The sequence below is a fragment of the Dendrobates tinctorius genome, unplaced genomic scaffold (genome assembly GCF_039654945.1).
Source record: "Dendrobates tinctorius isolate UK_male_01 unplaced genomic scaffold, ASM3965494v1 ptg000070l, whole genome shotgun sequence".
NCBI classification, from domain to species: domain Eukaryota; kingdom Metazoa; phylum Chordata; class Amphibia; order Anura; family Dendrobatidae; genus Dendrobates; species Dendrobates tinctorius.
In genome coordinates, this window is record NW_027361738.1 from 66,761,049 (window position 1) to 66,788,398 (window position 27,350).

General features: G+C 44.9%; 1 protein-coding gene across 3 annotated transcripts in view; it reads left to right on the forward strand.

Moving 5' to 3' along the window:
* Positions 1–5,154: 5,154 nt before the first annotated feature.
* Positions 5,155–27,350, forward strand: part of CUNH10orf67 (chromosome unknown C10orf67 homolog) — a 216,154-nt gene continuing 193,958 nt past the window's right edge. For all 3 annotated transcript variants that reach the window (XM_073581804.1, XM_073581805.1, XM_073581806.1), the window contains exons 1-4: positions 5,155–5,290; positions 10,878–10,998; positions 15,820–15,963; positions 24,376–24,450. In XM_073581804.1, the coding sequence (XP_073437905.1) occupies positions 5,160–5,290; positions 10,878–10,998; positions 15,820–15,963; positions 24,376–24,450 (471 nt within the window). In that variant the 5' untranslated portion in view covers positions 5,155–5,159. The remainder of the gene's footprint in view (positions 5,291–10,877; positions 10,999–15,819; positions 15,964–24,375; positions 24,451–27,350) is intronic.

A 27,350-nucleotide genomic window follows, 5' to 3' on the forward strand; every position in this document is an offset into this window, starting at 1 on the left:
TAAATAGAAATCATGAAGTTGAGGTGCTTGTAGGAATATAGAACAGCTGTGCAAACCCCAAAACTGCAAGGGCAACTCTTTCCGTCTGGGGAGTCTTTGAGCTGTGCTCCTCTTTCTGAGAGTCTTGTTGTTCCACTTTATCGCAGATGGTCTGCTCTGTGCACATGTTCGGAAACTCAGATAACTTGAAATATTGTTGACATTTAATGTGGCATTAATTGCTCTGGGCTTTGTAGCCCGCACTCGCTTTGTGTAATGTGTTTACCTTGCAGAAGTCTAGCGCAATTTGCTTACGCACATCAAACACAATAACTTGTAAATTAAAATGCAGTTTTTAATTTTTGAAACTTCTTCTTAAAAAGGATGTTGACGAGAACGTTCAAGCTGTTTTAAAAGCCTCCATTTCCCTTATGATAAAGACCCAACTGTCCACTAAATAGATCTTGAATGAACTGAAATGTAATATCAGAATAGTGCGACTAGTGTATGTGACATACAACCGAAATCCATACACGGCTATCTACGTGATCCACAATGGTGCCTCCTCATCCATCTGAACATTATACAACTGTATATGGATCCAATGACGTTTTCCATCAGCTATTTGAAGCTGTCATTGCCGTAAATTTGATATGATTATTCAGTTACCAATTCATTCCCGGCAGACATTTGACCTGTCAGACTTCCAGAATGTCTGGTATGTCTTTCAGACCGGGATGACATTTCACGATTGGAAAATATTCTATTTACAGATCTTAGAGCTTGTGGGATCTGATTCATAAAAAGAAATGTATCATAGTGCCATAATGATGATACCATCGCAGAGTTTTAGAGGGGTACTCAACTTTCCAGTTGTAATAAAATACACATGCATGTTTTGCAAGTGTGACATTTCTTTGAAAGGACTAGCCTCATGAAGACCTATTTAAGCAGGGGTTGGCAACGTTGGTCCCTCACGCCTTGTAATTTCAAAGGCCTTACTCGATTCGCTAAGCCTAATAACGATGGCACTTCTGCCCTCAGTGACTGTCATTTTGTGTTATTTTTTTGCATCACCTTCACAAGCAGGTCTTTCAACTGTCAGGGTCCTGTCACTTTTCTGTAGGCCCTTGGCTTTTTTTTTTTTTTTTACACACATGTCCCAGGTGTCCTATCTGCTTCTTTCCCCTGGGTCCGCTGCCCTCTGTTGTGCTACACATTGGGTTTTGCAAGTTGCCTGGCATGGTTCAATGACATAATCTGCCTAGAATTATTTTGAGTACATTGAGACACACACCTATGTCTTGGGATTGAGACTCTAGTCCTATGTTTGGTGTGCTCCCCCATCTGTGCTTTTTGTGTTTGTGCTTGCATTCATCCCTGCTGGGTTCCTCTTCAACCATCCTGCTGCTCCTTAGATTCTTGTGTATGCCAAATACTTGCTGCCCACATGCCTACCTGCTTTCTGCATCAATGTCCATGGTCCGTGTGCCCACCTGAACCTCAGGCTTAGAGAATCCACCTCATCAGGTGAGCATAACAGACTTCTTCTGCAGGACTCCCTTCTTCTACCTTCCCTCTCACACGGTGATGGTCACTCTTCAGTGGCTGCTAGTCTTCCTCACCTAGGACAGTCACAGAGGCAATCGTCCCTCAGAGATGTAGGCTGTGGCACTACACCATATCTGATAGATGTGTCCATCCCATATCTACAAGACACAGGGTGTTCAGGATATAGAGCTCCATCCATCTACTTGTACCCTCTGCAACTGACCCCGAGTAGTTTCCTCTGTCTGCATCACATGCCAAAATCAGCTGTAATCAGTTCATTGCTCATGTCGTAGAGAAAAATTAAAATCCATAAAGACATCTCTTGAGAGAGGACATAGAAAGAGCTGACGTTTCAGCCTCCACTGTAGTAGGACCCTCACATTGAACATATGGGATTAACAACTCAGGAAGACATAAACTAATTAACTGGGAAGGGAGAGAGTTAATACTTCAACCTCTGTTGAAGCATGGACCTCCTGCGATGGGCAGGTAATTAAAGCAGGATACCTGCTGGGGGAAAAAGACAACAAGATTATGATTTGCTATCATAGATGGATAAATGCAGGGGCTTCCTTTGTTCCAAGGAAGAAGCTTCATCTAGTCCAAGAAAAAATGGACAGTTATATGAATATTGGAGTTGGCATCAATTCGATATCTATAGGAGATATATTTTGGCATCATAACAAAGGGACAAACCGAACGCATTCACTCACATCACCGTAGGGCCGTTCTAAACCCTAAAACTTAATTTCTGATTTATTTTACTCATTTATATAGCGCCATTAATTACACAGCGCTTTACAGACATTATTGCCATGTTATATCTTTAAAGAAAGATAAAATCGCAATAAGTAACATGATTACACTGCCGCCTGGGACTTCCAGGGGCAAAGATATCTTGTAAGTTGAGGATCTCATAACATTCTAAAGGGCCAAGCACATCCCACATATGAGCTCCTCAAGGAGAGGTATGTGGGTGTAACTTTGATCTAATAAAAAGCAGAAATTGGGTTTGGTCATTCTTCATTTTGGACTACACAGTACTCTGTGAGAGTGCTTCCCTCCATAAAGATAAGAGCCATTCGTGCAACATCAGGTTTAGAAATTTACTTTGTTATCCCTTCTGTTTTATGTTATTGTATATACCATATTATTTTGTTCTCATTTTCTATCATCTTTGTATATTTTTTTTATAAACACTGCCTACCTTTCTAGATAACATTATATAAAATGCAATAGCTCTGTTCCTCTTGCTCTGTAAACCGCATCCCTGAAGCCCTACTCTACCTGTAACAGGTGTCAAATCGGCATACACAATTGGTGCACAATACACAATGTCCACTCTGTATACACAATTTGTGCTAATCACTGCTGTGGAACCTGTTATCAAAAACAGAAAACTACGGAATGGCATATAATATAAAAATGTACTTTTATTAACAATATTTAAAAGACAACAAATTACAAGACAAGGTAATGGAAAAAATTAATGACGGACTAGACAGCCATAAGAAACACTAAATTACAAATACCGATCAAATATGTGTATTTATTATCATATGTCCTATTAATTCTTGCTCAATGTGACAAAAAAGGCATGCATAATATCGTAAATATTAATAATTTACCGCCAAAGTGCATAGCAATGTCCAGGATCTGTTGCTACCATGCCAATACTGAACCAAGTAACCATTTGATTTATATAGACAAGAGACATTCAAAGCACTAAAAAAGCATGAGAAAACATACCGACTGTCAGGTAAGTGGAATTTCCCCAGACGTCCCTCTGCCCCGACGTGCGTTTCAATTTGTGGTAGCAGCTAGTAGTGGTTTCTTTTTTTTGTTATTGTGGGGCTGGCAGTGACAGATTCAGGGTATATACATATATTCCATACGTTAGAATCGGAAATGTATATACCATACACTAGCTGTGAGTTCCCCAATAGCCAGTCTAGTAGTGGGATCTGTGTGACCCCCCCATCCCCGGCTGTTATCTGCGACCGCTCACAACATAAAAGCAATGGACATAGACCCCTACACACAGAAATACTATTCGGAACCATGTGCCCTAGTGCCATCCCTGCACACTTCCTTATCAATGAATGTTCCTCGAACATCACTCATTCATGTCATAAGAATTATAATTAGATCTTTCAGGGGGTAATACACCCAACAAACAGAATGCCAACATGACAGATACACAGTTAAAATGCAAAACATTTCATAGGCTGAGGAGTGGAACGTCCCCCCAGAAAATGGAACCAGTGGCTCTCGTAAGGGGCTTTGGAGGCAGCCATTGTCAACCCTCTTACCACTTATATGGAATAAAGGGACAGAAATCTAGCTGTCTTGTGGTAATGATGGCAGTTGTGTTACAACCTATGTGTGGCTGTTTCCTACATTTTATTTAATTTATATTGGTGCAGCCTGGGCAGTGGCACAGGGACCTAAAAGGTAAGTGTGCCCCATCCACCTCCAAAATACTGTATGTGGAATTATACGTTATGGTGCGCTGTTGGACTGCGAGGGGGCGATATACTGTTCTTGCACCAGGGCCCTTTTGGTTTGTGCCAGCCATAGTACCAGTCACATTGCCACTTTTTGCACTGCACGGGCTCAGCACACCTTACCAGCTGAGTACATACCTTGGCATTCTCCTACTAAACATATTATTTGGTCATCATGTATCTTTCCAGCTTGGTATTATACTCAACTGGTTATTTTAGTTATAAAAGTTGGTAGTATAACGTACGGTCTGGCTGCTGCTGCATCAAAATCCCATCAATAGCTTCACGTTAAGCATAAGAAAACGTGCGGCCATTAGCCACCCACGAGTGGCTGGGTTTTTCGGCTACACCGGCAGACTACACCAACACACGCTGTCTGTCCACAGCTGTGCCAGTGACCCGCACAATGTTATGTGCACAGTGCCCAGTGTGCCAGCAAACGTGACCCATGTGTTGGCTGTGGCACACGATGCCACGGTAGCTAACCCTTGTATTAGAGCATAGGGATGTCATAGAGTGGAACGATGTGAAACAGACCTCCAGTTGGGGGGATTCCAAAAGGCTCCTCAAAAAATGCAGCATGACCATAGCCATAGGCCGGTTCCACCTGTCTGACGTTCATGGAGAGAGTACAGGTCGTGATATCCTGCCCGGCCGCAGGTCACGAGACCCAGTTCAGGTCAGTAGACCAGTGGCGGCTGTTCCAGGAATGATCGCCATCTGTGCTCGGACCGTGAAGAATATCGAATGCGTGAAACCAACCCAAGAAGTCTCTGTAAAAGTTCCTATAATAGTCACTTTGTTTGCCCATTCAGTACATCACCCATCTTTCTCAGGCTCCTGAGTGGCAAATCTGCCATGTTATGTTACAGTGTGAAACAAATGGGCAAGAACAGTGGTGGCCATTGGCTTTCAAAGAAACAGGAAGGATAAAAAAATAAAATCCATGGAGTTTAAAACGCACATTCTAAGAAGTAATGTTTCCAGATATTTTAATAATGGAGAGTGAAGCCGCTGTGATATCAGAAGACACATATGGCATCACTGCCCATATCAAAGATGGCCGACTACTGCCGCTCGGAAACAGGAAGTGATGTTTCTTTAGAGGCAGGTCTCGTTGTCATGGCTACGGACGCTCTTTGGATGGTGAATGTAAACATGGAGAACCTGGGAAGCTCGGAGACAGCGGCTCTGCCCGGCGCACAGGACGACGACCTGGCTGTGCAGGCTTATGTCCGGGAGATCGAGTTCAGGTAATGGAGGAGATGTGACTATGGTGCCGTATATCAGTGTGCTGCTAATATGCTGGAGTGACTACAACTCCCAGCATGCATGGCGGTGTCACGTGATGGAGATTACCTGTTGCTAGGTTACAAGTTTTATCTTTGACACATTTTTCTGTACCAATGTTATTTTTATTTTTTTTGGGGGGGCAAATTTACATGTAACAGGTCAGAGCGGAGGAGGATCCCATTCACAATCCTGGGGTGCCAGTGAGTGGCCGCCACCAGCAATGGTTCCCAGCCCCGACACTGACCTGAGCCTGTTTGGCCTCGTAGGTTGTGTAAGGGAGCGTTCACACTGCGCCTACTTATGGCGGTCAAAGACATTTGATTTTCGGACACTTCAGGAATCGCTCCTCTTCTCTGGAGCTTTGTGAACCCGATGTCTTTTTTAGCATTTTATTGGTCGTTTCCCTAAGGCTATGTTCACACGTTGCGTTTTTTGTGTTTTTTTTGTTTTTTTACGCAGGCATAACTTGCTCTTTTGGCAGTAAAGAAGCAGCGTAAAAAAAAGCAGATTTTGCTGAGTGTTCGCTGCATTTTTTATGTGTTTTTTTGCTGTGCTTTTGTCAGGGTCCATTTGTCTCTTGTGCACGCTGATGACGTTTAGTGCATAAAAAATAATCTGATTCAACTTCACCAGGTTTTGGCACCAAAAACGGAGCAAAACCCGATACCTGCGTTATCTGCAGCTTTCCTGCACTTACTCAATGCTTTCAAAAGCTGAAAAACGCTGAAAAAATATTGATAGCAGTGACCTGCTGCATTTTGCAAAAATGCGACTCTTTCAGAAAACAGGAGAAAATAAAAGCAAGCTGTGTGCATGAGATTTCTGAAATCTCATAGACTTTGCTGATATTGTGAAATGCAGATGAATATTGGTATAAAAAAAAGCGCTGCATAAGCGCCACGTGTGAACATAGCCGGGACTGTGTTAGGTGGGATTCACACATCCATGTGTCAGGGTCGGTTTTTCACAAACTGTCTGCAGCTCTCCTGACCCCAACTTGTCACCCATCCGCATTTCTGAGGCTGTTGTGTTCGGGTTGGGTGACGCACAGCCGGCCCGTGAATCACCAGCACTGACACGTGGATGTGTGAATCCAGCCTGCTGCAGAAAGGCATAATACCCTGCACTACATGATATCAGGGCTCGTGCACATGACCGTATTTTCAGTCCAAATGTGATGCGACAAAACATCAGATCGCGCCCGCCCAATGTTATTCTATGGGGCTGTGCACATGTCCAATTTTTTTTTTTCTTCGGACAGAGCCAGACCTGGGAAAAAAAAAAAAAAAAAATCGCTGCATGCTCGAGTATGATCTGATGTTCGGGTCACACACGGCCATGCAAGTCAATGAGTGCGACGAAAACATCGGACTGCACTCCATCTTCTACTCATCCGAGAGAATCTGATCACAATGATAAGAGTTTGATCAGAATGCGATTAGCATAATCAGCCGATTCTCCGGTATGACAGAATACACGGCCGGCTGTACCTGTCCTTATAGTGTTTTATGTAAGCAAGAAAGTAATCACATGGTTAAGGTAAGCCCATCGATGGGTTAAAAAATAACTAACTTTTGAAAAATGCTTTTATAGGGAAAAAAAATAAGCACTACATATAATTGGTTATTCCGGCATCAGTAACCACTGTTATCTCTGTGTTGTGGACTCTGGAAATGATTAGAGTTAAACCACACGCTTCATAAAGGAATTGTGTATTTGTAATTAAGCTCATTAAAGGGGTTGTCCAGGCTTGAGGTGCAGTCACTTTTTGTGACTTCAGAAGCCTGACAGTGCCTGGTGCGCACGCTCTTAGGCTTCTCCAGTATCGCCGTCACGTGACCACATGTATGTGATTTGCATACTTCTGGCCACATTTCTACTAGACGTGTTCTTCCTCTCTCAGTGTGTTTGCATTGAGTGAAGTTGCGCACGTCTAGTTAGCATGTGACAGCAAGTATGCAAATCACATACAAGTGGTCACGCTGTAAGGACTCAGAGGTCTGTAGTCACGTAGAGTGACTGCAAACTTTCATCCCAAGCATGGCCAACCCCTTTAACCTCATTATTAGGCTGTTTGAACTTTTTCCTTTTCAGATCGCTTATCTTAGCGGAACGTTGTCTCTAAACCCCACAAACTGTGCCTAGAAATGATCATGTTATTTATCCTGCACAGTAAGCGTCATCATCATAATGCAGCGAGGTAAAAACTCAGAAACGCGTAATTTACTGCATTTTTCCAGGTGTCTAATATTGATGACAGATCCTATTCATCTACAGCTCCGTTCACTGTTTGCATCCTACTGCCGGAGTTCATAGCAGCTGATCGATGGTGCAGTCGGGTGTTGGGCCCCCGCTGATCTGATATTGATGACGTACAATAGGGCGAGCTCATCAATATGAGACGCCCGGGTTTCCCACTCTTACTTCTCCATCTGTTATGAATGGGTCACCGAGGAGGATGGCAGGAACAGGCTAAGCCACCAGGGAACCAGAGAGGTTGGTAACTCAGCGGATTGCAGACCCCTGATCCTAACAACACAACTAGCAGTAGCCGTGGAGCGTTCCTACGATGCCCTAGACGCCTCGGCACAGCCGGAGAACTAACTAAGCCTAAAGCCAGAAAGGTGTCTAAACTGCCCCGGAGCAGATCCCCAAAGGAATAGACAGCCCCCAAACATATATTGTCAGTGAGACAAGATGAGACACAAACATACACAGAAAATAGACTGAGCAAATGATGGGGCCCAGACTGTCTAGATAGGACAGGACAGAAAAGACACTGCAATCACGCAAAAAACCCTAAAAAAAAATCCAACACATTGTCACGCCATGCTCACCTGGGGGCGGGACCTCGGTCCCGACGTCATCTCTTCCGGAGCCGAGGTCACTCCGGGGGTCCCGTCGGGTGCGCACGCGCAGCTCTCGTCCCCGGGTCTCCTCCTACATGTCACGTTTGCGCTTGCGCGCTCCCGTCAGTGCTGTATAGGGCTCGGTCCTCTCTATGGTAATGGAGGACCTGACCCGGAACCTGTAGTGGTCATGTGCTTTCTGGCTAGGTCCTGACCTGGAACCAGTAGTAGTCATGTGCTATATCAGATGACCTTCCCCTAGGGGAGGTGCCTGATTATTGTTGTGCTTCCTGGCTTGGTCTGCCGTGTCCCTGCCTGGCTGTGCGCTGTATTCAGGTCCCCTGCCTTGCACTCTGTTGTGCCTCTTGGCACACGCTCTGAATCTGCACTCTGCTTTGTACTTGGTTGTGCCTCCTGGCACACGCTCTGACCCTGTACTCTGTCTCATACTCGGTTGTGCCTCCTGGCACACGCTCTTACCCTGTACTCTGTCTCATCCTCAGTTGTGCCTCCTGGCACACACTCTGATTCCGTGCTCTGTCTTATACTCAGTTGTGCCTCCTGGCACACAATCTGATTCCGTGCTCTGTCTTATACTCAGTTGTGCCTCCTGGCACACACTCGGACCCTGTGCTTTGTCTCTTACTCTGTTGTGCCTCCTGGCACACGTACCAATCCTGCGCTCTGTCTTATGCTCAGTTGTGACTTCTGGCACACACCCTGCTCCTGTACTCTGTTACACCTCCTGGCACACCTGCTGCCTGACTCAGTGCTCTGACGTGCTCCTTGCACGCATCCTGCTTCACTCACACCCCGACGAACGAAGTCTCTGTATACCACGTGTTCCCGTGTCCACGCTTTACACGTTCCTGCAGACACACTCACCCACTCGTGTCTCCTGTGAGCCGGCCGCCTGGCGCCAGCAGTCGTGGTGCCTCACCCCCTGGGGCTTGCCCCTGACACTCCCTGTATAGGGGGTGGTCTTCACTAGGTCAGCTCGCCCTGGGAGGGTTGGTATCACGACCCAGAGGGTCCACTCCAGGAGTCGTCACACACATCTAATATACAAAAAACCTGAGGCCACACGACCTCACCCCCCGCTAGATCAGAATTCTGGTGTAAACTGGAAGCAAAGCAAAATATACTAATATAACAGGGGACTGAACGCACTGGCACAAGCTGTAACATATGGAGCGGGGCCCAGCGCTGCTCCCAGCAGGGAGTATACTGAACCCTCACAACAAAGCAAAAAAAAGGCACAAACAGATTAGATGCAAAGGATTAGCAAAAGAATCACTTAACTGAACCATGCAGATCAGGCAGGAGACTGAAGAGCTCAAAATGCACAAGGAGGAAATCACCAGCAACCACCAAGGGAAGCCTGCTCACTTATATGCTCCCAGCCAGTAATTCCAGATTCCCAATCATCAATGTCAGGTGGCAAACTTCCATCACACTGGTCAGCTCCACTACTCCCAGTAACCACCAGAGGGAGCTCCAGCCCAGAAGTCCGAGCAAGGGAACTCACAACATCCATCTCACTTCATCCACTTCTAAGGCTGAGTTCACAAGTGGCATTTTTTTCGCGTTTCTGCGGCGGTTTTAACCGCGAAAACGCGAAAAATAAGCATCCCATGAATTCCTATGGGATTCCGCAATGCTGTGCTAATGCTGCGGTTTTTACCGCGGCGGAATCCCTTTGCAGTATAAAACGCAGCATGCTCATTAATTTGCGGAATCGCGGCGATCCCGCACCCATAGGATTGCATTGTTCCGCTTACTTCCCGCATGTGGCTGTGCACACCATGCGAAGAGTAAGCAGAACATTTGCGTATGGTACCCACGGTCCGGAGGAGTGGAGATTGTCCTCCGGGCTTTGGGTACCATATCCCTGTAAAAAATAGAATTTAAAATAAAAAATATTGTTATTCTTACCTTCCGGCGTCCCGCGCAGCATTCCCGCCTCTCTCCACGCTTCCGGTCCCAGTAAGCCTTTGCGAAAATGCCCGCGATGGCGTCCGTTCTCGCGGGATCGCGAAGTCTCGCAGTCATTCGCGCGACGTCATCGCGAATTACCGCGAGACATCGCGATCCCGCGAGAACGGACGTCATCGCGGGCATTTTCGCAAAGGATTACTGGGAACGGATGCGCGGGACGTCGGAAGGTGAGAATAACACTTTTTTTATTTTTTTTTACATTCTATCTTTTACTACTGATGCCGCATAGGTAGCCTCAGTAGTAAAAATTTGGTCACACTCGTCAAACACTATGTTTGACGAGTGTGACCAACCTGTCAATCCGTTCTCCAAGCGATGCTACAGATCGCTTGGAAAACGCTAGCATTTTGCAAGCTAATTACGCTTGCAAAATGCTAGTTTTTCCGCGGGAAAATCGCGGGAATTTAAAATGCGATTTTCCCGCGGAATGGAATTCCGGAATTCTCGCGGTAATTTCCGCGAGAGTTCCGGTACGTGTGCACTTAGCCTAAGTCTTTGGCTTATTATAATGCATTGATAATTTTAGTGGTGTTTCCCACAGAACTGGGAGTGTGCCACCACCTGGATTTGGCTCTTTTTAATAGGCCAAGATGACTCCAACATTTATTTTTCATTCTGTAATATTATTTATATTTATTTATTGATTGATTTATTTTTATAAAACTGTAACCCCTTTTAACAGCAATTTACTTTGTTGCAGGCGAGCAATCTCCAATCAACTTCGAGTCGGCCTCTATGAATCTGATCGGTCAACGCAGACCAACAAGAGCGAAGTGGTTGAGATAAAAGACCTGACGAGTGTCGTACACTCTCTTACACAGGTCAGAGCTCTAAGAAAACATAAAGTTTATCAGAAAGTTTTTTTACATTTTCATACAGTGCAGCATATATCTGATTGTATCTTCAGTTAAAGGGAACCAGACAGCTGATAAATGCCGCATGATCCACGGACAGCACGTATCAGGCACTATATGATCTCCGCCATATATGTTTGACTGTGAAATGCTGCAGTGTTTCAGAGAAAAGAATACTTTAAGGCTATGTGCACACGTAGTTTTAGGTGCTGCGGATTTTTCCGCGCGGATTTGTAAAAACACGCAGGTAATAAAGACCTGCGGATTAGCCTGCGGTTTCACACCTCTACAATGGAGAAGGTGTGAAACCGCTGCGGATTCCGCACAAAGAATTGACATGCTGCGGATTTGAACCCGCAGCAAATCCGCGCGGAAAAATCTGCAGCATGTGCACTGCGTTTTTCAGTTTACCATTGAAAACAATGCTACTGTACAATGCACCTAAATCTGCTGCGGACCCGCAGAGCCTAAAACGCTGCGGATCCGCAGCAGAATCCGCAACGTGTGCACATGGCCTAAGAGTTTCTTGGGACTGAGCTGCACGAGAGACTAGTCAGACAGGCAGGAAGGTGGCTTTTCCCCACCCGCTGCCCTCAAGTGACTGGTCTAGTCTGCATAGGGATACGCTTTTCAGTCACTGGCTGCTGGGGGGAAAAAGCCGCCGTTGACCCGCCTGTCTGTCTAGTCTCTTGTGCAGTTCAGTCCCTGGCGGCTCTTAAAGTATGTTATTTTCAGAAACAGAGTTTCACAGTCAAACCTATATGGGTGAGATCATATAGTGCCTGATACTCTGCACTCCACGAGACTCACGGCTCTGAACAGAGGTGACGTCAGTAAGTACACCGCTCATCAGAGTCTCTGAGCCTTCTGTATAATGGCCCCATATAGTTCCGCTCAGTATAATGGCCTCCTATAGTGCCCCACAGTATAATGGGCCCACATAGTGCACCACAGTATAAGGGCCCCATATAGTGCACCACAGTATAATGGCCCCATATAGTGCCCCAAAGAATAATGGCCTCATACATTCCCCCGTAGCACAATGGCTCCATATAGTGCCCACAGTATAATAGCCCCATGCCCCATAAAGTGACTTACAGTATAATTTACCCCATAGTATAATGGCCCCATATAATGCACCACACTATAATGTGACTCACATGTTGCTTCGCAGTATAATGGCCCCATATAGTGCACTACAGTATAATAGTCTCATATACACTCACTGGCCACTTTATTAGGTACACCATGCTAGTAAGGGGTTGGACCCCCTTTTGCCTTCAGAACTGCCTCAATTCTTCGTGGCAGAGATTCAACAAGGTGCTGGAAGCATTCCTCAGAGATTTTGGACCATATTGACATGATGGCATCACACAGTTGGCGCAGATTTGTCGGCTGCACATCCCTGATGCGAATCTCCCGTTCCACCACATCCCAAAGATGCTCTATTGGATTGAGATCTGGTGACTGAGGAGGCCATTTGAGTACAGTAAACTCATTGTCATGTTCAAGAAACCAATCTGAGATGATTCGAGCTTTATGACATGGCGCATTATCCTGCTGAAAGTAGCCATCAGATGTTGGGTACATTGTGGTCATAAAGGGATGGACATGGTCAGCAACAATACTCAGGTAGGCTGTGGCGTTGCAACGATGCTCAATTGGTACCAAGGGGCCCAAAGAGTGCCCAGAAAAAATTCCCCACACCATGACACCACCACCACCAGCCTGAACCGTTGATACAAGGCAGGATGGATCCATGCTTTCATGTTGTTTACGCCAAATTCTGACCCTACCATCCGAATGTCGCAGCAGAAATCGAGACTCATCAGACCAGGCAACGTTTTTCCAATCTTCTACTGTCCAATTTCGATGAGCTTGTGCAAATTGTAGCCTCAGTTTCCTGTTCTTAGCTGAGAGGAGTGGTACCCAGTGTGGTCTTCTGCTGCTGTAGCCCATCTGCCTCAAAGTTCGACGCACTGTGCGTTCAGAGATGCTCTTCTGCCTACCTTGGTTGTAACGGGTGGCAATTTGAGTCACTGTTGCCTTTCTATCAGCTCGAACCAGTCTGCCCATTCTCCTCTGACCTCTGGCATCAACATGGCATTTCCGGCCACAGAACTGCCACTCACTGGATTTTTTTTCTTTTTCGGACCATTCTCTGTAAACCCTAGAGATGGTTGTGCGTGAAAATCCCAGTAGATCAGCAGTTTCTGAAATTCTCAGACCAGCCCTTCTGGCACCAACAATCATGCCACGTTCAAAGGCACTCAAATCACCTTTCTTCCCCATACTGATGCTCGGTTTGAACTGCAGGAGATTGTCTTGACCATGTCTACATGCCTAAATGCACTGAGTTGCCGCCATGTGATTGGCTGATTAGAAATTAAGTCTTAACACACAGTTGGACAGGTGTACCTAATAAAGTGGCCAGTGAGTGTAGTTCCCCACAGTATAATGGCCCTATATAGTGCCCCACAGTATAATGGCCCTACATAGTGCCCCAAAGTATAATGGTCCCATATAGTTCCCCGCAGTATATTGGCCCCATATATCGCCCCACAGTATAATAGCCCCTATAGTGACCTACATAATAATTTTCCACATAGTATAATGGCCCCATATAGTGCACCAACTATAATGTGACCCACATATTGCTCCACAGGATAATGGACCCATATAGTGCATCCTGGTATATATAGCCCCATCCTTCTGGCATACATGGCCCCATCCTCCTGGTATATATGGCCCTCCATCCTGGTATATATGGACCTCCATCCTGGTATATGCCCCTCCATCCTGATATATGCCCCCCTTATACTTGTATATGCCCCCCATCCTGGTATATGGACCCTCCATCCTGGTATATGCACCCCCATTCTGGTATATATGTCCCCAGTCTCATGGTATATATGGCCCCATCCTCCTGGTATATATGGCCCCATCGTCTAGGTATATGCCCTTCATCCTGGTATATATGGCCCTCCATCAAGTTATGTATGACCCTGCATCCTGGTATATATGGCCCCATCCTCCTGGTATATATGCCCTCCTATACTGGTATATGGCCCCTCCATCCTGGTGTATGCATCCCCATTCTGGTATATATGTCCCCAGTCTCATGGTATATATGGCCCCATCCTCCAGGTATATATGGCGCCATTGTCTAGGTATATGTCCTTCATCCTGGTATTTATGGCCCCATATATTCAATACATAGAAAAAACAAACACTTGAACTTACTTTCCCTGCGCTCCCACACAGTGCTGTGTCCTGTTCAGTGTGTTCAGAGCACTGTCTTGTGATAATCTTCCTGCTGTGCACTGAACGGGTCGGCGGTGAGCTGTGATCACATTCTGTACTGTAATATGGCAGGCTGAGATCACTGCTCCCTGTTGCCGCCACCGAAAATACACGCCTCACCTAGGACATCAGCTCCCCAGCACTTACTCTTCCCGGCATCTCCTGTCATCGCACGCAATGAGCAGTCTGTGCGATGACAGGGGAAAATGAAGCTCACTTGAAACACCGCGTTCTACAACAAAATGGCCGCAATATCCTCCTACAGCTGTGACCTGGACAGCCCAGGCGGCGTGCCCAGCTTACAGCTATAGGCAGAAGGAGCGGCCTCAATGCAAGAAATGCAGTCGCAGTCTGACCTTAGGCTCTTATGCCCATGAGCTGCCATAAGTGAGGGATTTATATCTGTGCTGCTCAGACAGTTACACCCCCCAAATGAAAATGGCAGCCCCCAGTGATTAAAGTAAAAATTAATAAAAAAAAACTATTAAAGTTGTACATTTAATTTTGTATTAAAAATAAATGATTATATATTCAATAGTTATTAATACAAAATAAAAAAATCGCAGCTCCTTCCCTTTAAAGGGTTTTTATCCTTTAAAGCCATATATCACCTGTCCATTGTAGAGGTGACAAATGTCTATGGGTGTGCAAAAAAAACCCCATAAAGCGGATTCAATACGGAGACAATACGAATGACGCACAAGAGAATATATGGTTCTTTTCGCAAAGATGTAAAAATTGACACGGATGTGTGAATGTGGCCTTAGATGGAGTGACATGATAGGGCATGACCCCTATTGCTCCATTCACTGTCTATGGGACTAATGGGGACAGCCGAGTGCATCTCCATTTCTATAGTTCTGCACGCTGCTCTTTCTGGAATGGTTAAGGCCCCCATACACAGTGTATAAAAGTCTAAAGTCACAGCACTCAGCCAGATCCTTCCTATGACAATGCCAAAGGTTTCTTTAACTGAACCTCGGTGGTTTCTTACTTGATGGAACCCACGGCTCTTCTTTTGATGCGATGCTCCACAATGGTGGTGGCATGCCAGGCCAGCTAATCAAATGAAGAGCCTAGGATGCCATCAGGCAGGAAGTCCTGTCCAGCGGCCACAGATTACTGACGTTCTGCTTTATCGGGTCCTTCCAACTCTACTAACAGCATAATGTATCATTAAATCCACAGCTCCGATCAGTTTCCACTGTGGATTTTCTCTGCAGCGTGCGGTTTATCCTTTATAAAACCACAATACTGATCCTGTACTATGTAGCGGTATATCTGACCTACGGACATATCCTTAGTCTGCGGCATTCGTCAGCCTGCTCTTCCCCTTTCTCTTCTTCCAAGGCATTCAACATAAGAAATATAAACAAATTGGGCCAAATAGTTTTGCATTCTGTTTTCCTCTCTGTTCTGCTAATGTGCTGAATATGTTTTTTGCTTTTTTGCTCCATTTAAAGTTCTCTTCTCGTCTTATTCTAGTCTCTTGACACTTTGAAGAAAGACGTCGTTTTGCAAAAAAGTGTTCTACAATCGGAATATAATCAGAAGATTGAGGCTCAAGCACTGGAGCTTTACAATCGTATGAATGATACCGTGCGGGATCTGGAAATGGTTCACAAAAAGGTAACGCACATTCTTGTGTAGCATGTATAGGACATGTAAGGGGTCTTACTGATGATCCGGCCATAGGACAGTCGTGGCCAAGAGTTTTGAGGCTGACACAAATCTTGGTTTTCACATAGTTTGCTGCTTCAGTGTTTTATAGCTCTTGTAGTCGGATGTTTCTACGGTCACTGAAGTACAATTATCAGCATTTCCAAAGTTTTTATCACTGATTGACAAAAACATCAAGTTTATGCAAAGCCTCAATATTTAGTGTTGATAAATCTGATTTTTCAAGATTTCTGTAATTCGCCCCGAAATGCTAGATGTCATCTTCAGGGGTGAAAGGATAGAGACCATGTCAGAATGCATAAGTGATAACTAAGTGGATTGGTGTAGAAAATGTTGATATTTTGGGTCTACGGACTGGAATCCCATTGAGATCCTGTGGTAAATCCTGAACAAAGCGGGTGGATAAACAAAAACACAGAAAGGGCCGTTGCCGACGGCCATATAGTCTCTCATCTGAGAGTATCGGGCCGATTATATAAATGGCACTCTGACCAGTGTATGAACATAGTGTGATCCAAGTCTTTCACACTGTGAGGATAAGATGGAGAACAAAATGTCTCCATTGTGTCAGTGTGAAGAAATCCGACTGCACTCATATGTCGTCCAAGTGCAGTACGATGATTTTCATGGACTCATTGGCTTATATGGCCTAGTGCGATCTGAATAGCTGATACCAATCGTTTGTGCTGCAACCTATTTCCTCAGACTTTGTCCGAGGAAAATAATCGGACACGAGTCAAACATTGGTGTGCCCGCGATCCGATGTTTTGTCAGATTGGCTTGGATCAATAATACGGTTGTCTGCACACGCCCAAATTGTGATACACTCCAAGCACTAATTAGAATGGTCCGTCATCATTCATGATTTGGCCCAGGAGCTAATATCCCGCTGCCAGGGCGAAGTGCAGAAGTCTTGAAAAATAGAGTCAACACTGTGAATCTTTAGTCCTTGCATAAACTTGATGAATTTATAAATGAAAGCTTAAAAACTTCTGAAATGCTGAGAATTGTACTGCATTAACCGTACAAACTTCTGGCTAAAAGATCAACACTGAAATTCAAAATTTGCAGTATGAGAGCACAAGACAAAGCACAGGTTACCTGCATCGTAGCTCACGTTACCCTACACGCCATACACCTACAATAGTGGGCACTGGAGGGACAGCTTCTGCCTCTTAGAGGACAATTTTTATTCTTCAAGTGTTAAAACTTTTACATTCGGCTCATAAACCAGAACCCCTTACCATAGCTAGGAGTTGGAGCTGTCACCTTGAGCTGTGCAGGCTGTAGCTCTTTTTAATAATTTACATACAGCTAAAAAATATCTGCATTTTCTGCAGACCCAACCACCCAGGGCCTTATTGTCACTTATTATGTATGTATGAATTATCTATTTTATATTCCACATCTGTATTCTGCACTGCCCAGGTCGCCAGGTGGAATCTACACTTTGGTTATCCATATAGGATGCTTTTTAGCTTACATATATTGGTTCACTCACACTGGCGTATAAATCGGACATTCCATTGCACTCTGACCAATGTTATACAACGAGTATAAATCGGACATTCCATTGCACTCTGACCAATGTTATACAACGAGTCAGTGCTCATCTGCGAGTTTTTTCCCAGCTCGGATTGGATAGAGAAAAAAAATCGTAACATGCTGCACTTATCTCAAAGGAGACCGAACATTTCATCAGTATGTTACTAAAAATTAAATAATTAAATGCAAAAAAAAAGACATGTGGTCCCCACTATTTTTTTTACCAGCTGAGGGAAAGCAGACAGCTGTGAGCTGTTATTTGTCTGGAAAGCAGCCAATATTCATGGACATTCCCAGCCTGTTAATATAAGCCTGCAACTGTTTGCTTAACCTTTACTGGTTATTAAAAATAGGGAAGACCCCATGTCATTTTTTTTAAGGTCCCCTTTTTAATAATAAGTAAAGGGTAAGCAGACAGCTGGGGGTGTTATGAATGAGTCACCGAAGGAGGAAAAAACAAAAATACAAGCTAAGTCCAGAAAACTGGAGAGGTTGGTAGCTATCGGATTGCAGACCCCTGATCCTATCCGCAACAACTAACAGTAGCCGTGGGGGGTTCCTACGATGCCCTAGACCCCTCGATCACAGCCGGAGAACTAAATAGGCCTAAAGAAAGAAAGGGGAAATCTAAACTGCCCCAGAGCAGACCCCAAAGCAATAGGCAGCCCCCAACATGTAATGACGGTGAAGCAAGATGAAAACACTAACACAGATAGAAAGATAGGTTGAGCAAACGATGGGGCCCAAGCTAACTAAAAAGGACAGGATAGAAATGCTGCTGTCTGCAATCCGTAAAAAACCCTACCAAAAAATGTCCCAACCGTCTGATAGGAAAAACAGGCCCTGAAGTCGCTAGGACTTCAAAAAGACTATATCAGCACTCAGGTAAATTCTGAAGACAGAGCAAAGAGACAAACTGATGAGAGGCAAAAATAGAACTCAGCACACCCCTGACCGGGGATGGCTGAACTCCAAAAAGCAAGGTAAACAAAACAAAACTAATAAGTTCAAAAGCAGAGTAAAAACTTATCTTTGGGAAGCAGGAATCAGACTGGTCTCCAAGAATCCAGCAGAGAAATCACCAGCGACTCAGAAGGGCGTTGGCTGCCTTATATCCAGTCAGAATTTCCTGTTACCCAGTCATCATCTACCAGATCAGGTGTTTGGTAATCAGCCTCACTACCTTCCTTCACCAGAAGAGGGAGTTCATCAGACATCGACGGTGAAGGGGAAAATGAACTCACAACAGTACCTCCCCCTTGAGGAGGGGTCACCGAACCCTCATCCACGCCACCAGGGCGATCAGGATGGGCCCGATGAAAAGCACGAACCAATCTTTCGGCATGAATATCGGATGCAGGGACCCAAGAATTATCCTCCTGGCCATAACCCTTCCATTTAACCAAATACTGGAGTCTCCGTCTAGCCAGGCGAGAATACAGTATCTTCTCAACCTCATATTCCACATTACCTTCCACCAATACAGGGTCAGGAGGTGCCACCACAGGAACTACTGGCTCAACAAACCTCTTTAACAGAGACTTATGAAACACGTTATGGATCTTAAATGTAACAGGAAGAGCCAATCGAAAAGAGACAGGATTAAGAATCTCCAAAATCTTGTAAGGTCCGATAAAACTAGGTTTAAACTTTGGAGAAGCCACCTTCATAGAGATATTCTTTGATGACAACCAAACCATATCACCCACTTTAAACTGGGGACCAATGGTCCTATGACGGTAGGAAAACCGCTGGGACTTTTCCTGGGAGAGAGACAACCTATCCACCACTTGGTCCCAGATCTGGTGCATTCTCTCCACCACAGTGTCAACACCTGGGCAGGCAGAAGACTCCACCTGCCCTGAAGAGAATCGAGGATGAAACCCAAAGTTACAAAAAAAAGGTGACATCAAAGTGGCAGAACGAGCTCTATTATTTAAAGCAAATTCGGCCAAGGGCAAAAATGAAACTCAATCATCCTGATCAGCAGAAATAAAACATCTCAAATACGACTCCAAAGTCTGGTTTGTTCTCTCCGTCTGCCCATTGGTCTGAGGGTGAAACGCAGAGGAGAAGGACAACTGAATTCCCAGCTTGGAACAGAAAGTCCTCCAAAATCTAGAAATAAACTGAACTCCTCTGTCTGATACAATGTTCTCAGGAATCCCGTGCAAGCGAACCACTTGTTGCAAAAACAAGGGCACCAACTCTGAAGAAGATGGCAACTTAGGGAGTGGTACAAGATGGACCATCTTAGAGAATCTATCACAAATCACCCAAATAACAGTCATTCTCTGAGAGACAGGCATATCAGAGATGAAATCCATTGAAATATGGGTCCATGGCCTCCTGGGGACCGGCAAAGGCATCAACAACCCACTAGAGCGAGAACAAGGTTTAGACCGGGAGCAAGTCCCACAGGACTGCACAAAACTCCTGACATCACGAGACAAGGCGGGCCACCAAAAAGACCGACTCACCAAATCTCTAGTACCAAAAATACCTGGATGACCAGCCAATGCAGAGCAATGAACTTCAGACATCACTCTCTTCCTTCACTGGTCAGGAACATACAATTTTCCAATGGGACAACGCTCCGGTTTGTCCTCCTGAAACTCTTCCAGAGCACGTCTCAAATCGGGCGAGATGGCAGAAAGAACTACCCCCTCACCTAAGATGGTAGCAGGCTTGGTCACAACAGGAGAATCAGCAAAGAAACTCCTAGAGAGGGCGTCTGCCTTGACATTCTTAGTGCCCGGAAGAAAAGAGACCACAAAATCAAAACGTGTGAAAAACAAGGCCCACCTAGCCTGTCTAGGATTCAAGCGTTTGGCCAACTCCAGGTAAATCAAATTCTTGTGGTCAGTAAGGACCACGACTTGATGTTTAGCTCCCTCCAACCAATGTCTCCACTCCTCAAATGCCCATTTCATGGCTAACAGTTCCCGATTCCCCACATCATAGTTACGTTCAGATGGGGAGAACTTTCGGGAAAAGAAAGCACAGGGATTCATTTTAGATGTTACCGGATCTTTTTGGGACAAAACAGCTCCTGCACCAATCTCAGAAGCGTCCATCTCTACCTGAAACGGGAGTGAGACATCAGGTTGCCGCAAAACCGGAGCAGAAGTGAACCTTCGCTTCAGCTCCTGAAAGGAAGAAACAGCCTCCGGAGACCAATTCAGCACATCAGCACCTTTCTTAGTCAAATCAGTCAATGGTTTGGCAATACCAGAGAAATTAGCTATAAATTTATGATAAAAATTAGCAAAACCCAAAAACTTCTGGAGGGCCTTCAAAGAAGTGGGCTGAACCCAATCATAAATGGCCTGTACCTTGGCCGGGTCCATTTCAATAGTTGACGGAGACAAAATAAATCCCAAAAATGAAATCCTCTGTACCCCAAAAAGGCATTTCGATCCCTTGACATACAGGGAATTCTCCCTCAAAATCCGGAACACAGTCCGAACATGTTCCACATGAGAGTCCCAATCCTTGGAAAAGATCAAAATATCATCCAGATAGATGATCAAAAATGTATCCACAAAGTCTCGGAAAATATCATTCATGAAGCACTGGAAGACAGAAGGGGCATTAGTGAGCCCAAAAGGCATCGCCAGGTACTCAAAATGTCCCTCCGGAGTATTAAACTCCATCTTCCATTCATCCCCCTGCTTAATGCGAATAAGATTATACGCCCCCCCTGAGGTCAAGCTTGGTAAACCAGCAAGCACCCTTAACTCTAGAGAATAGATCAGAAATCAGGGGTAACGGATACTGATATTTAACAGTAATTTTGTTGAGGGAACGATAGTCAATACAAGGCCTTAATGAACCATCCTTCTTGGCCACGAAAAAAAAACAGCACCTAAGGGTGAAGAGGATTGTCTAATATGACCCTTCTCCAACGACTCCTTAATATAGGATCACATAGCCTCGTTCTCGGGTACAGATAAATTGAAAAGTCGACTCTTGGGAAACTTACACCCAGGGCTCAGCTCAATTGCACAGTCATAACTCCTATGAGGAGGCAAAGACGCAGACTCATTCTCACTAAATACATCATAAAAATCAGCCAAATAGTCAGGAACATCATGCGACTGGGGAGAGGTGGAGAAAACAGGAGTGTCACTATGGGCACACCGACAACCCCAACTCACCACAGACACAGATTTCCAATCCAAAACTGGATTATGGATTTGCAACCAGGGAAACCCCAGAACAATGGTATCATGCAAATTATGCAACACCAAAAATCTGCAATTTTCTTGATGATCTGGGGTGACCCGCATTACCACTTGGGTCCAAAACTGAGGTTTATTCTTCACCAAGGGAGTAGCATCAATACCCCTCAAAGGGATAGGCGTCTGCAGAGGTGTCATAGGAAATCCACAACGATTAGCAAAATCCAAGTCCATCAGGTTCAGAGCTGCTCCCGAATCCACAAAAGCCTTAGCGGAAAATGTGGACAGGGAGCAGATCAGAGTAATTGCCAGAAGAAACTTAGGCTGAACACCACCCACAGCAAATGTGTGTGCAAAACGTTTCTCTCGTTTAGGGCAGACAGAAATAATATGCGAGGCATCTCCACAGAAAAAACACAGCTTATTACGCCTTCTGAACTCCTGACGTTGCGCCCTAGACAAAACTCTATCACATTGCATAGGTTCAGACATTTGTTCAACAGGTGGCAACACCTCTCGTGCAGTTTTGCGTTCACGCAAACGTCGATCAACCTGAATGGCTAATGACATAGAATCGTCAAGACCAGAGGGAACAGAAAATCCCACCATAGTATCTTTTACGGTTTCTGACAAACCCTTCCGAAAGAGAGCTGCCAAGGCACCATCATTCCAGGTAGTAAGGACCGCCCGCTTTCGGAATTTTTGACAGTACAACTCTGCAGAATCCTGACCCTGGCTCAATGCCAACAGGGCCTTTTCAGCCTGATCAATAGCATTAGGTTCATCATACAACAACCCCAAGGCCTGAAAAAATGCATTCACATCAGTCAGAATAGGATCATCAGGTTTCAAAGAAAACGCCCAATCCTGGGGATCGCCGCGCAGCAAAGAGATGACAATTTTAACCTGCTGCGCGGAGCTCCCCGATGAGTTAGGCTTCAATGCAAAAAATAATTTACAATTATTCTTAAAATTCAAAAATTTAGACCGATCCCCAAAAAACACATCAGGAGTAGGGATCTTTGGTTCAGCAGCATGTGAATGAGCAAGATAGGCGGAAATTCCCAGCACTTCAGCAGTGAGCTGCTCCACATGATCAAACAATTGCTTAATCTCCATTGAGAAAAAACTCCTCCTATGGCCTCAGAGAAATAGAGGAAAAAATATACACAAAAAAAAAATTCTGACACTTTTTTTTTTTTTTTTACAATTCTCTCATGCTATTGAGTACCCTAGAATCTGCGGTATGGCTGGTGATTCTGTTATGAATGAGTCACCGAAGGAGGAAAAAACAAAAATACAAGCTAAGTCCAGAAAACCGGAGAGGTTGGTAGCTATCGGATTGCAGACCCCTGATCCTATCCGCAACAACTAACAGTAGCCATGGGGGGTTCCTACGATGCCCTAGACCCCTCAATCACAGCCGGAGAACTAAATAGGCCTAAAGAAAGAAAGGGGAAATCTAAACTGCCCCAGAGCAGACCCCAAAGCAATAGGCAGCCCCCAACATATAATGACGGTGAAGCAAGATGAAAACACTAACACAGATAGAAAGATAGGTTGAGCAAACGATGGGGCCCAAGCTAACTAAAAAGGACAGGATAGAAAAGCTGCTGTCTGCAATCCATAAAAAACCCTACCAAAAAATGTCCCAACCGTCTGATAGGAAAAACAGGCCCTGAAGTCGCTAGGACTTCAAAAAGACTATATTAGCACTCAGGTAAATTCTGAAGACAGAGCAAAGAGACAAACTGATCAGAGACAAAAATGGAACTCAGCACACCCCCGACCGGGGATGGCTGAACTCCAAAAAGCAAGGTAAGCAAAACAAAACTAATAAGTTCAAAAGCAGAGCAAAAACTTTTATCTTTGGGAAGCTGGAATCAGACTGGTCTCCAAGAATCCAGCAGAGAAATCACCAGCGACTCAGAAGGGCGTCGGCTGCCTTATATCCAGTCAGAATTTCCTGTTACCCAGTCATCATCTACCAGATCAGGTGTTTGGTAATCAGCCTCACTACCTTCCTTCACCAGAAGAGGGAGTTCATCAGACATTGACGGTGAAGGGGAAAATGAACTCACAACATGGGGGCTTATATTAATAGGCTTGGAAGTTCTATAGTTATTGTCTTCTTCCCAGACTAATAAGACCAGCTCACATCTGTCTGCTTTCCCTTGACTGGTTATTAAAAATAAGGGGGACCCCGTGCCATTTTTTTTGTATTTATAGTATCTAATATTTCAAATAAGGTTAAACACCCTTTATTCCCTCGTGAAAGGCACTAAAGGGTGCCACTTTATATGTAGTGGGCTTGTGACATTATATATCTGGAGGACATCTATCCTATTTATTCTGTCTGTCTATATCTTTACGTAGGATTGCTTTTTTAGTTTTGTAAACTAGCTTTAAATTACATAGAGAATTGTTGTATGTAAAAGCTGATGTTAAAAATGCATTGCATACGGATTGTATATGCATGTAATACGGATGCTGGATGACAAAAATCGCATTGTACTCGCATGACACTCGTCCTACTTTTCTGGATGGATTAACATAGGATCAGTTTTTTATACCCTAGTGTAACTCAAGCCTTTGACTGTACAACCATTTTTTTTCCATCTGTTATTTGCAGAAAGTCTCGACGCTCAGGAAAAGCTTTCAGCAGCAGCTGGTCGATGCCCTCGCTGTAATAAGATTCAAGTATGAGGTGAGTGCGGCACCATGGAGGTGAGGGGTTCTACTATATCGCAGGTTTCGTAAATCTACATTATTTTTTTTTCTTTTTAGTAAAATGAAATATTTTATGGTGTTTTGCATAATGTCCTTTAAAGGAGGATTTTTTGGGGGGAATTTTACAAAATTGACCTTAAGTTAGAAAATAAAGAAATAACAATTAGGAGCAATTTTTATCCCACCATGGAAAAAAAAAACCTGATACCTGACCCTATAATCTCCCTGGAATATTTAATCATCAATTGATATAAAAAAAACCAGAAGAGCAAATTTCCATAGTACTTATATTTCAGGAAACACCTGTCTTTGTTTTCCAAAAGTGCCATTCCAATGCTGCTAACCGACCAGAAATAATCCAATGCTAAAAAAGAGGTGGACAGACAAATCCAATAATAACAAATCTTCAAGCTTTATTCCAAATACATATCTTTAAAAATCCATACAAGGATGGTGTGGGACAGGAACCGCTGTGACGCGTTTCTGGCACCTACTGCGCCTTTAGTCATAGAGCATGCTCTATCCTCTTACTTACATTACTACCATTGAGCATGCTCTGTGACTAAGGGTGCAGTAGGTGCCAGAAACGCGTCACAGTGGTTCCTGTCCCACACCATCCTTGTATGGATTTTTAAAGATATGTATTTGGAATAAAGCTTGATGAATTTTGGATTTGCCTGTCCACCTCTTTTTGCAATAATTGCTATAGTAATTACAATCCACATTGTCAATAGTCATGAGATAAATGTCTAAACTTATTGGGAATAATGTCATCGGGCTTGCCATTACTACCTCTTCAGGTATGACTCAGTTCTACTACTTTTATTGTAAAGCATTATTTCCATTACCGATGTCAGAATCGCTCAGTTCTACTACTTTTACTGTAAAGAATCCTTTCAATACTGATGTCAAAATCACTGTTTCTCTATACGTAAAGAATGTACCCCTGTCATTTGTATAGTTCTGGGAGTAAATAAATCACAAGGCTTCTGTATACTTTGTAGAAGTTTGTAACTCACTCCACTACGGTTGAGGTATGCACAGGAAGTGGTATCGTTAAAATGTCCAGGCTGGTTTATTAGATCTACATAAACCACTCGGGAAACCAAACAAAAAAACAGCCTTTTCCAGCCCAAAGTGAAAACACAAACTAAAAAGTCCATACAATATTGCAGGTTCGTCCACCCAGGTTAGTGTCCAGTTCTTAAGGCCTTAGCACAGGCCAACACACAGGCGATCCACACATCCCCAGACCCAAACACTGAATGAGACACTTGGTCTCCATTTTATCTGCCAAACCGCACCCACAGTGTGAAGATAGGTGAGCAGTCATCCCCACTCATCTCTTTTGACTGCTCGTAAAACCCAGCCCTGAAACGCCCTATTAACTCTCTCATCACTATATGTGCTGAAGCATGCTTTCCTGGGCTTACATCATCGAAGCTACCAACCTCGATGATACACATCTCCCCTCAAGGACTTGTCCGGCTGCCATCTTACAACATGTCTACGTGCAATATGATAATGTCTTAGGCTAGTTTCACACTAGCGTTTTGGAGCGCAGCGACGGCCTGCGCACGGCCGCCGCTAAGCCCCGCCCCCTGCCGCGCCCCGCCGGTAGCTCCGCCCACCGGCTCATGACGCTGCATGCGCCCTACGTCCCCTATCTTTATCACAGGGGGCGCAGGCCGTGCGCAGTATGCGTTTGGCGGCGCATGCGCCTTTTTGACGGTGCGCCGACGCAACCAAAATGCAGCAGGTTGCGTTTGGCGCAGGTCGGCGCACTGTCAAAAGGACGCATGCGCCGCCAAACGCATACTGCGCACGGCCTGTGCCCCCTGTGATAAAGATAGGGGACGCATGGCGCATGCAGCGTCATGCGCCGGTGGGCGGAGCTACCGGTGGGGGCGCGGCAGGGGGCGGGGCTTAGCGGCAGCTGTGCGCAGGCCGTCGCTGCGCTCCAAAACGCTAGTGTGAAACTAGCCTTAGGCAGTATGCTTGGGACAAGGTCTTTGGTTTTTTTGGCCGTACGCATGCCTTTGCCTAAAAATATAAGGAGCTTTATGGCTTCCTTATTCCATAGACCGATTTTTTGTTCTTCAGTAGTAAATTTTCAGAAGTCTGCTTTACCTCTCACAATCACCATTGGGTATTTTTACAATAGCCGTTAAGGATTCTTCTGACGTTCCATCACGGAGTTCGGGATCCCTCCATCTGAGTGTCTCTCTCAATAGTCTGCGCTCCTCATGCTGCAGATTGCGTGTCTGTACACTGGAGTGGTGCCAGAGTTTGGCATCCGGGCGTGTGACCAGCGTGACCCATCGCATGTATGAATGGGGCTCTTTGATGATGGTAGGCATGATAAACACTCCTGCTTTTTTTTTTTGCCTCCGTGATTTTAGTCATTCTTTTGATATTTAAGCTGTAAAGGAAAATAAATGGAAGATATGAGTTCGGGAGACAAAGCTGAAGTTCAGCATGCCGGACACCCACGCAAAGATCATCGCCTCCGTCTGTGCTCCTATCATGGCTCCCTCCCATGAGGCAAATGCTGCCCATTTATAACTCATCTGTCAGTGCTTTCCTGTCATTAAAGGGGTTTTCCATTTTAAGAAAAGCCCCCCATTCTCAGGTGCAGGTTGTTGTAAAAAAAAAGAACCTCCCCTCCCTGGGTCCATCACCATGTCTTCACCGCCACTCCTGGTGTCTGCTATTGTGTACAGCGCGGACATCACGACAATCACCTCAACAGCGCTGCAGCCAATCAGTGATGTCACTGAATGCCGGAAGAACTGTCGCTGTGAGAATCGCCTGGCTGGATGAATCGCCCCCATGCAATCTATCAGACATTTACTTATTGTTTAAATCAAGTTGTTA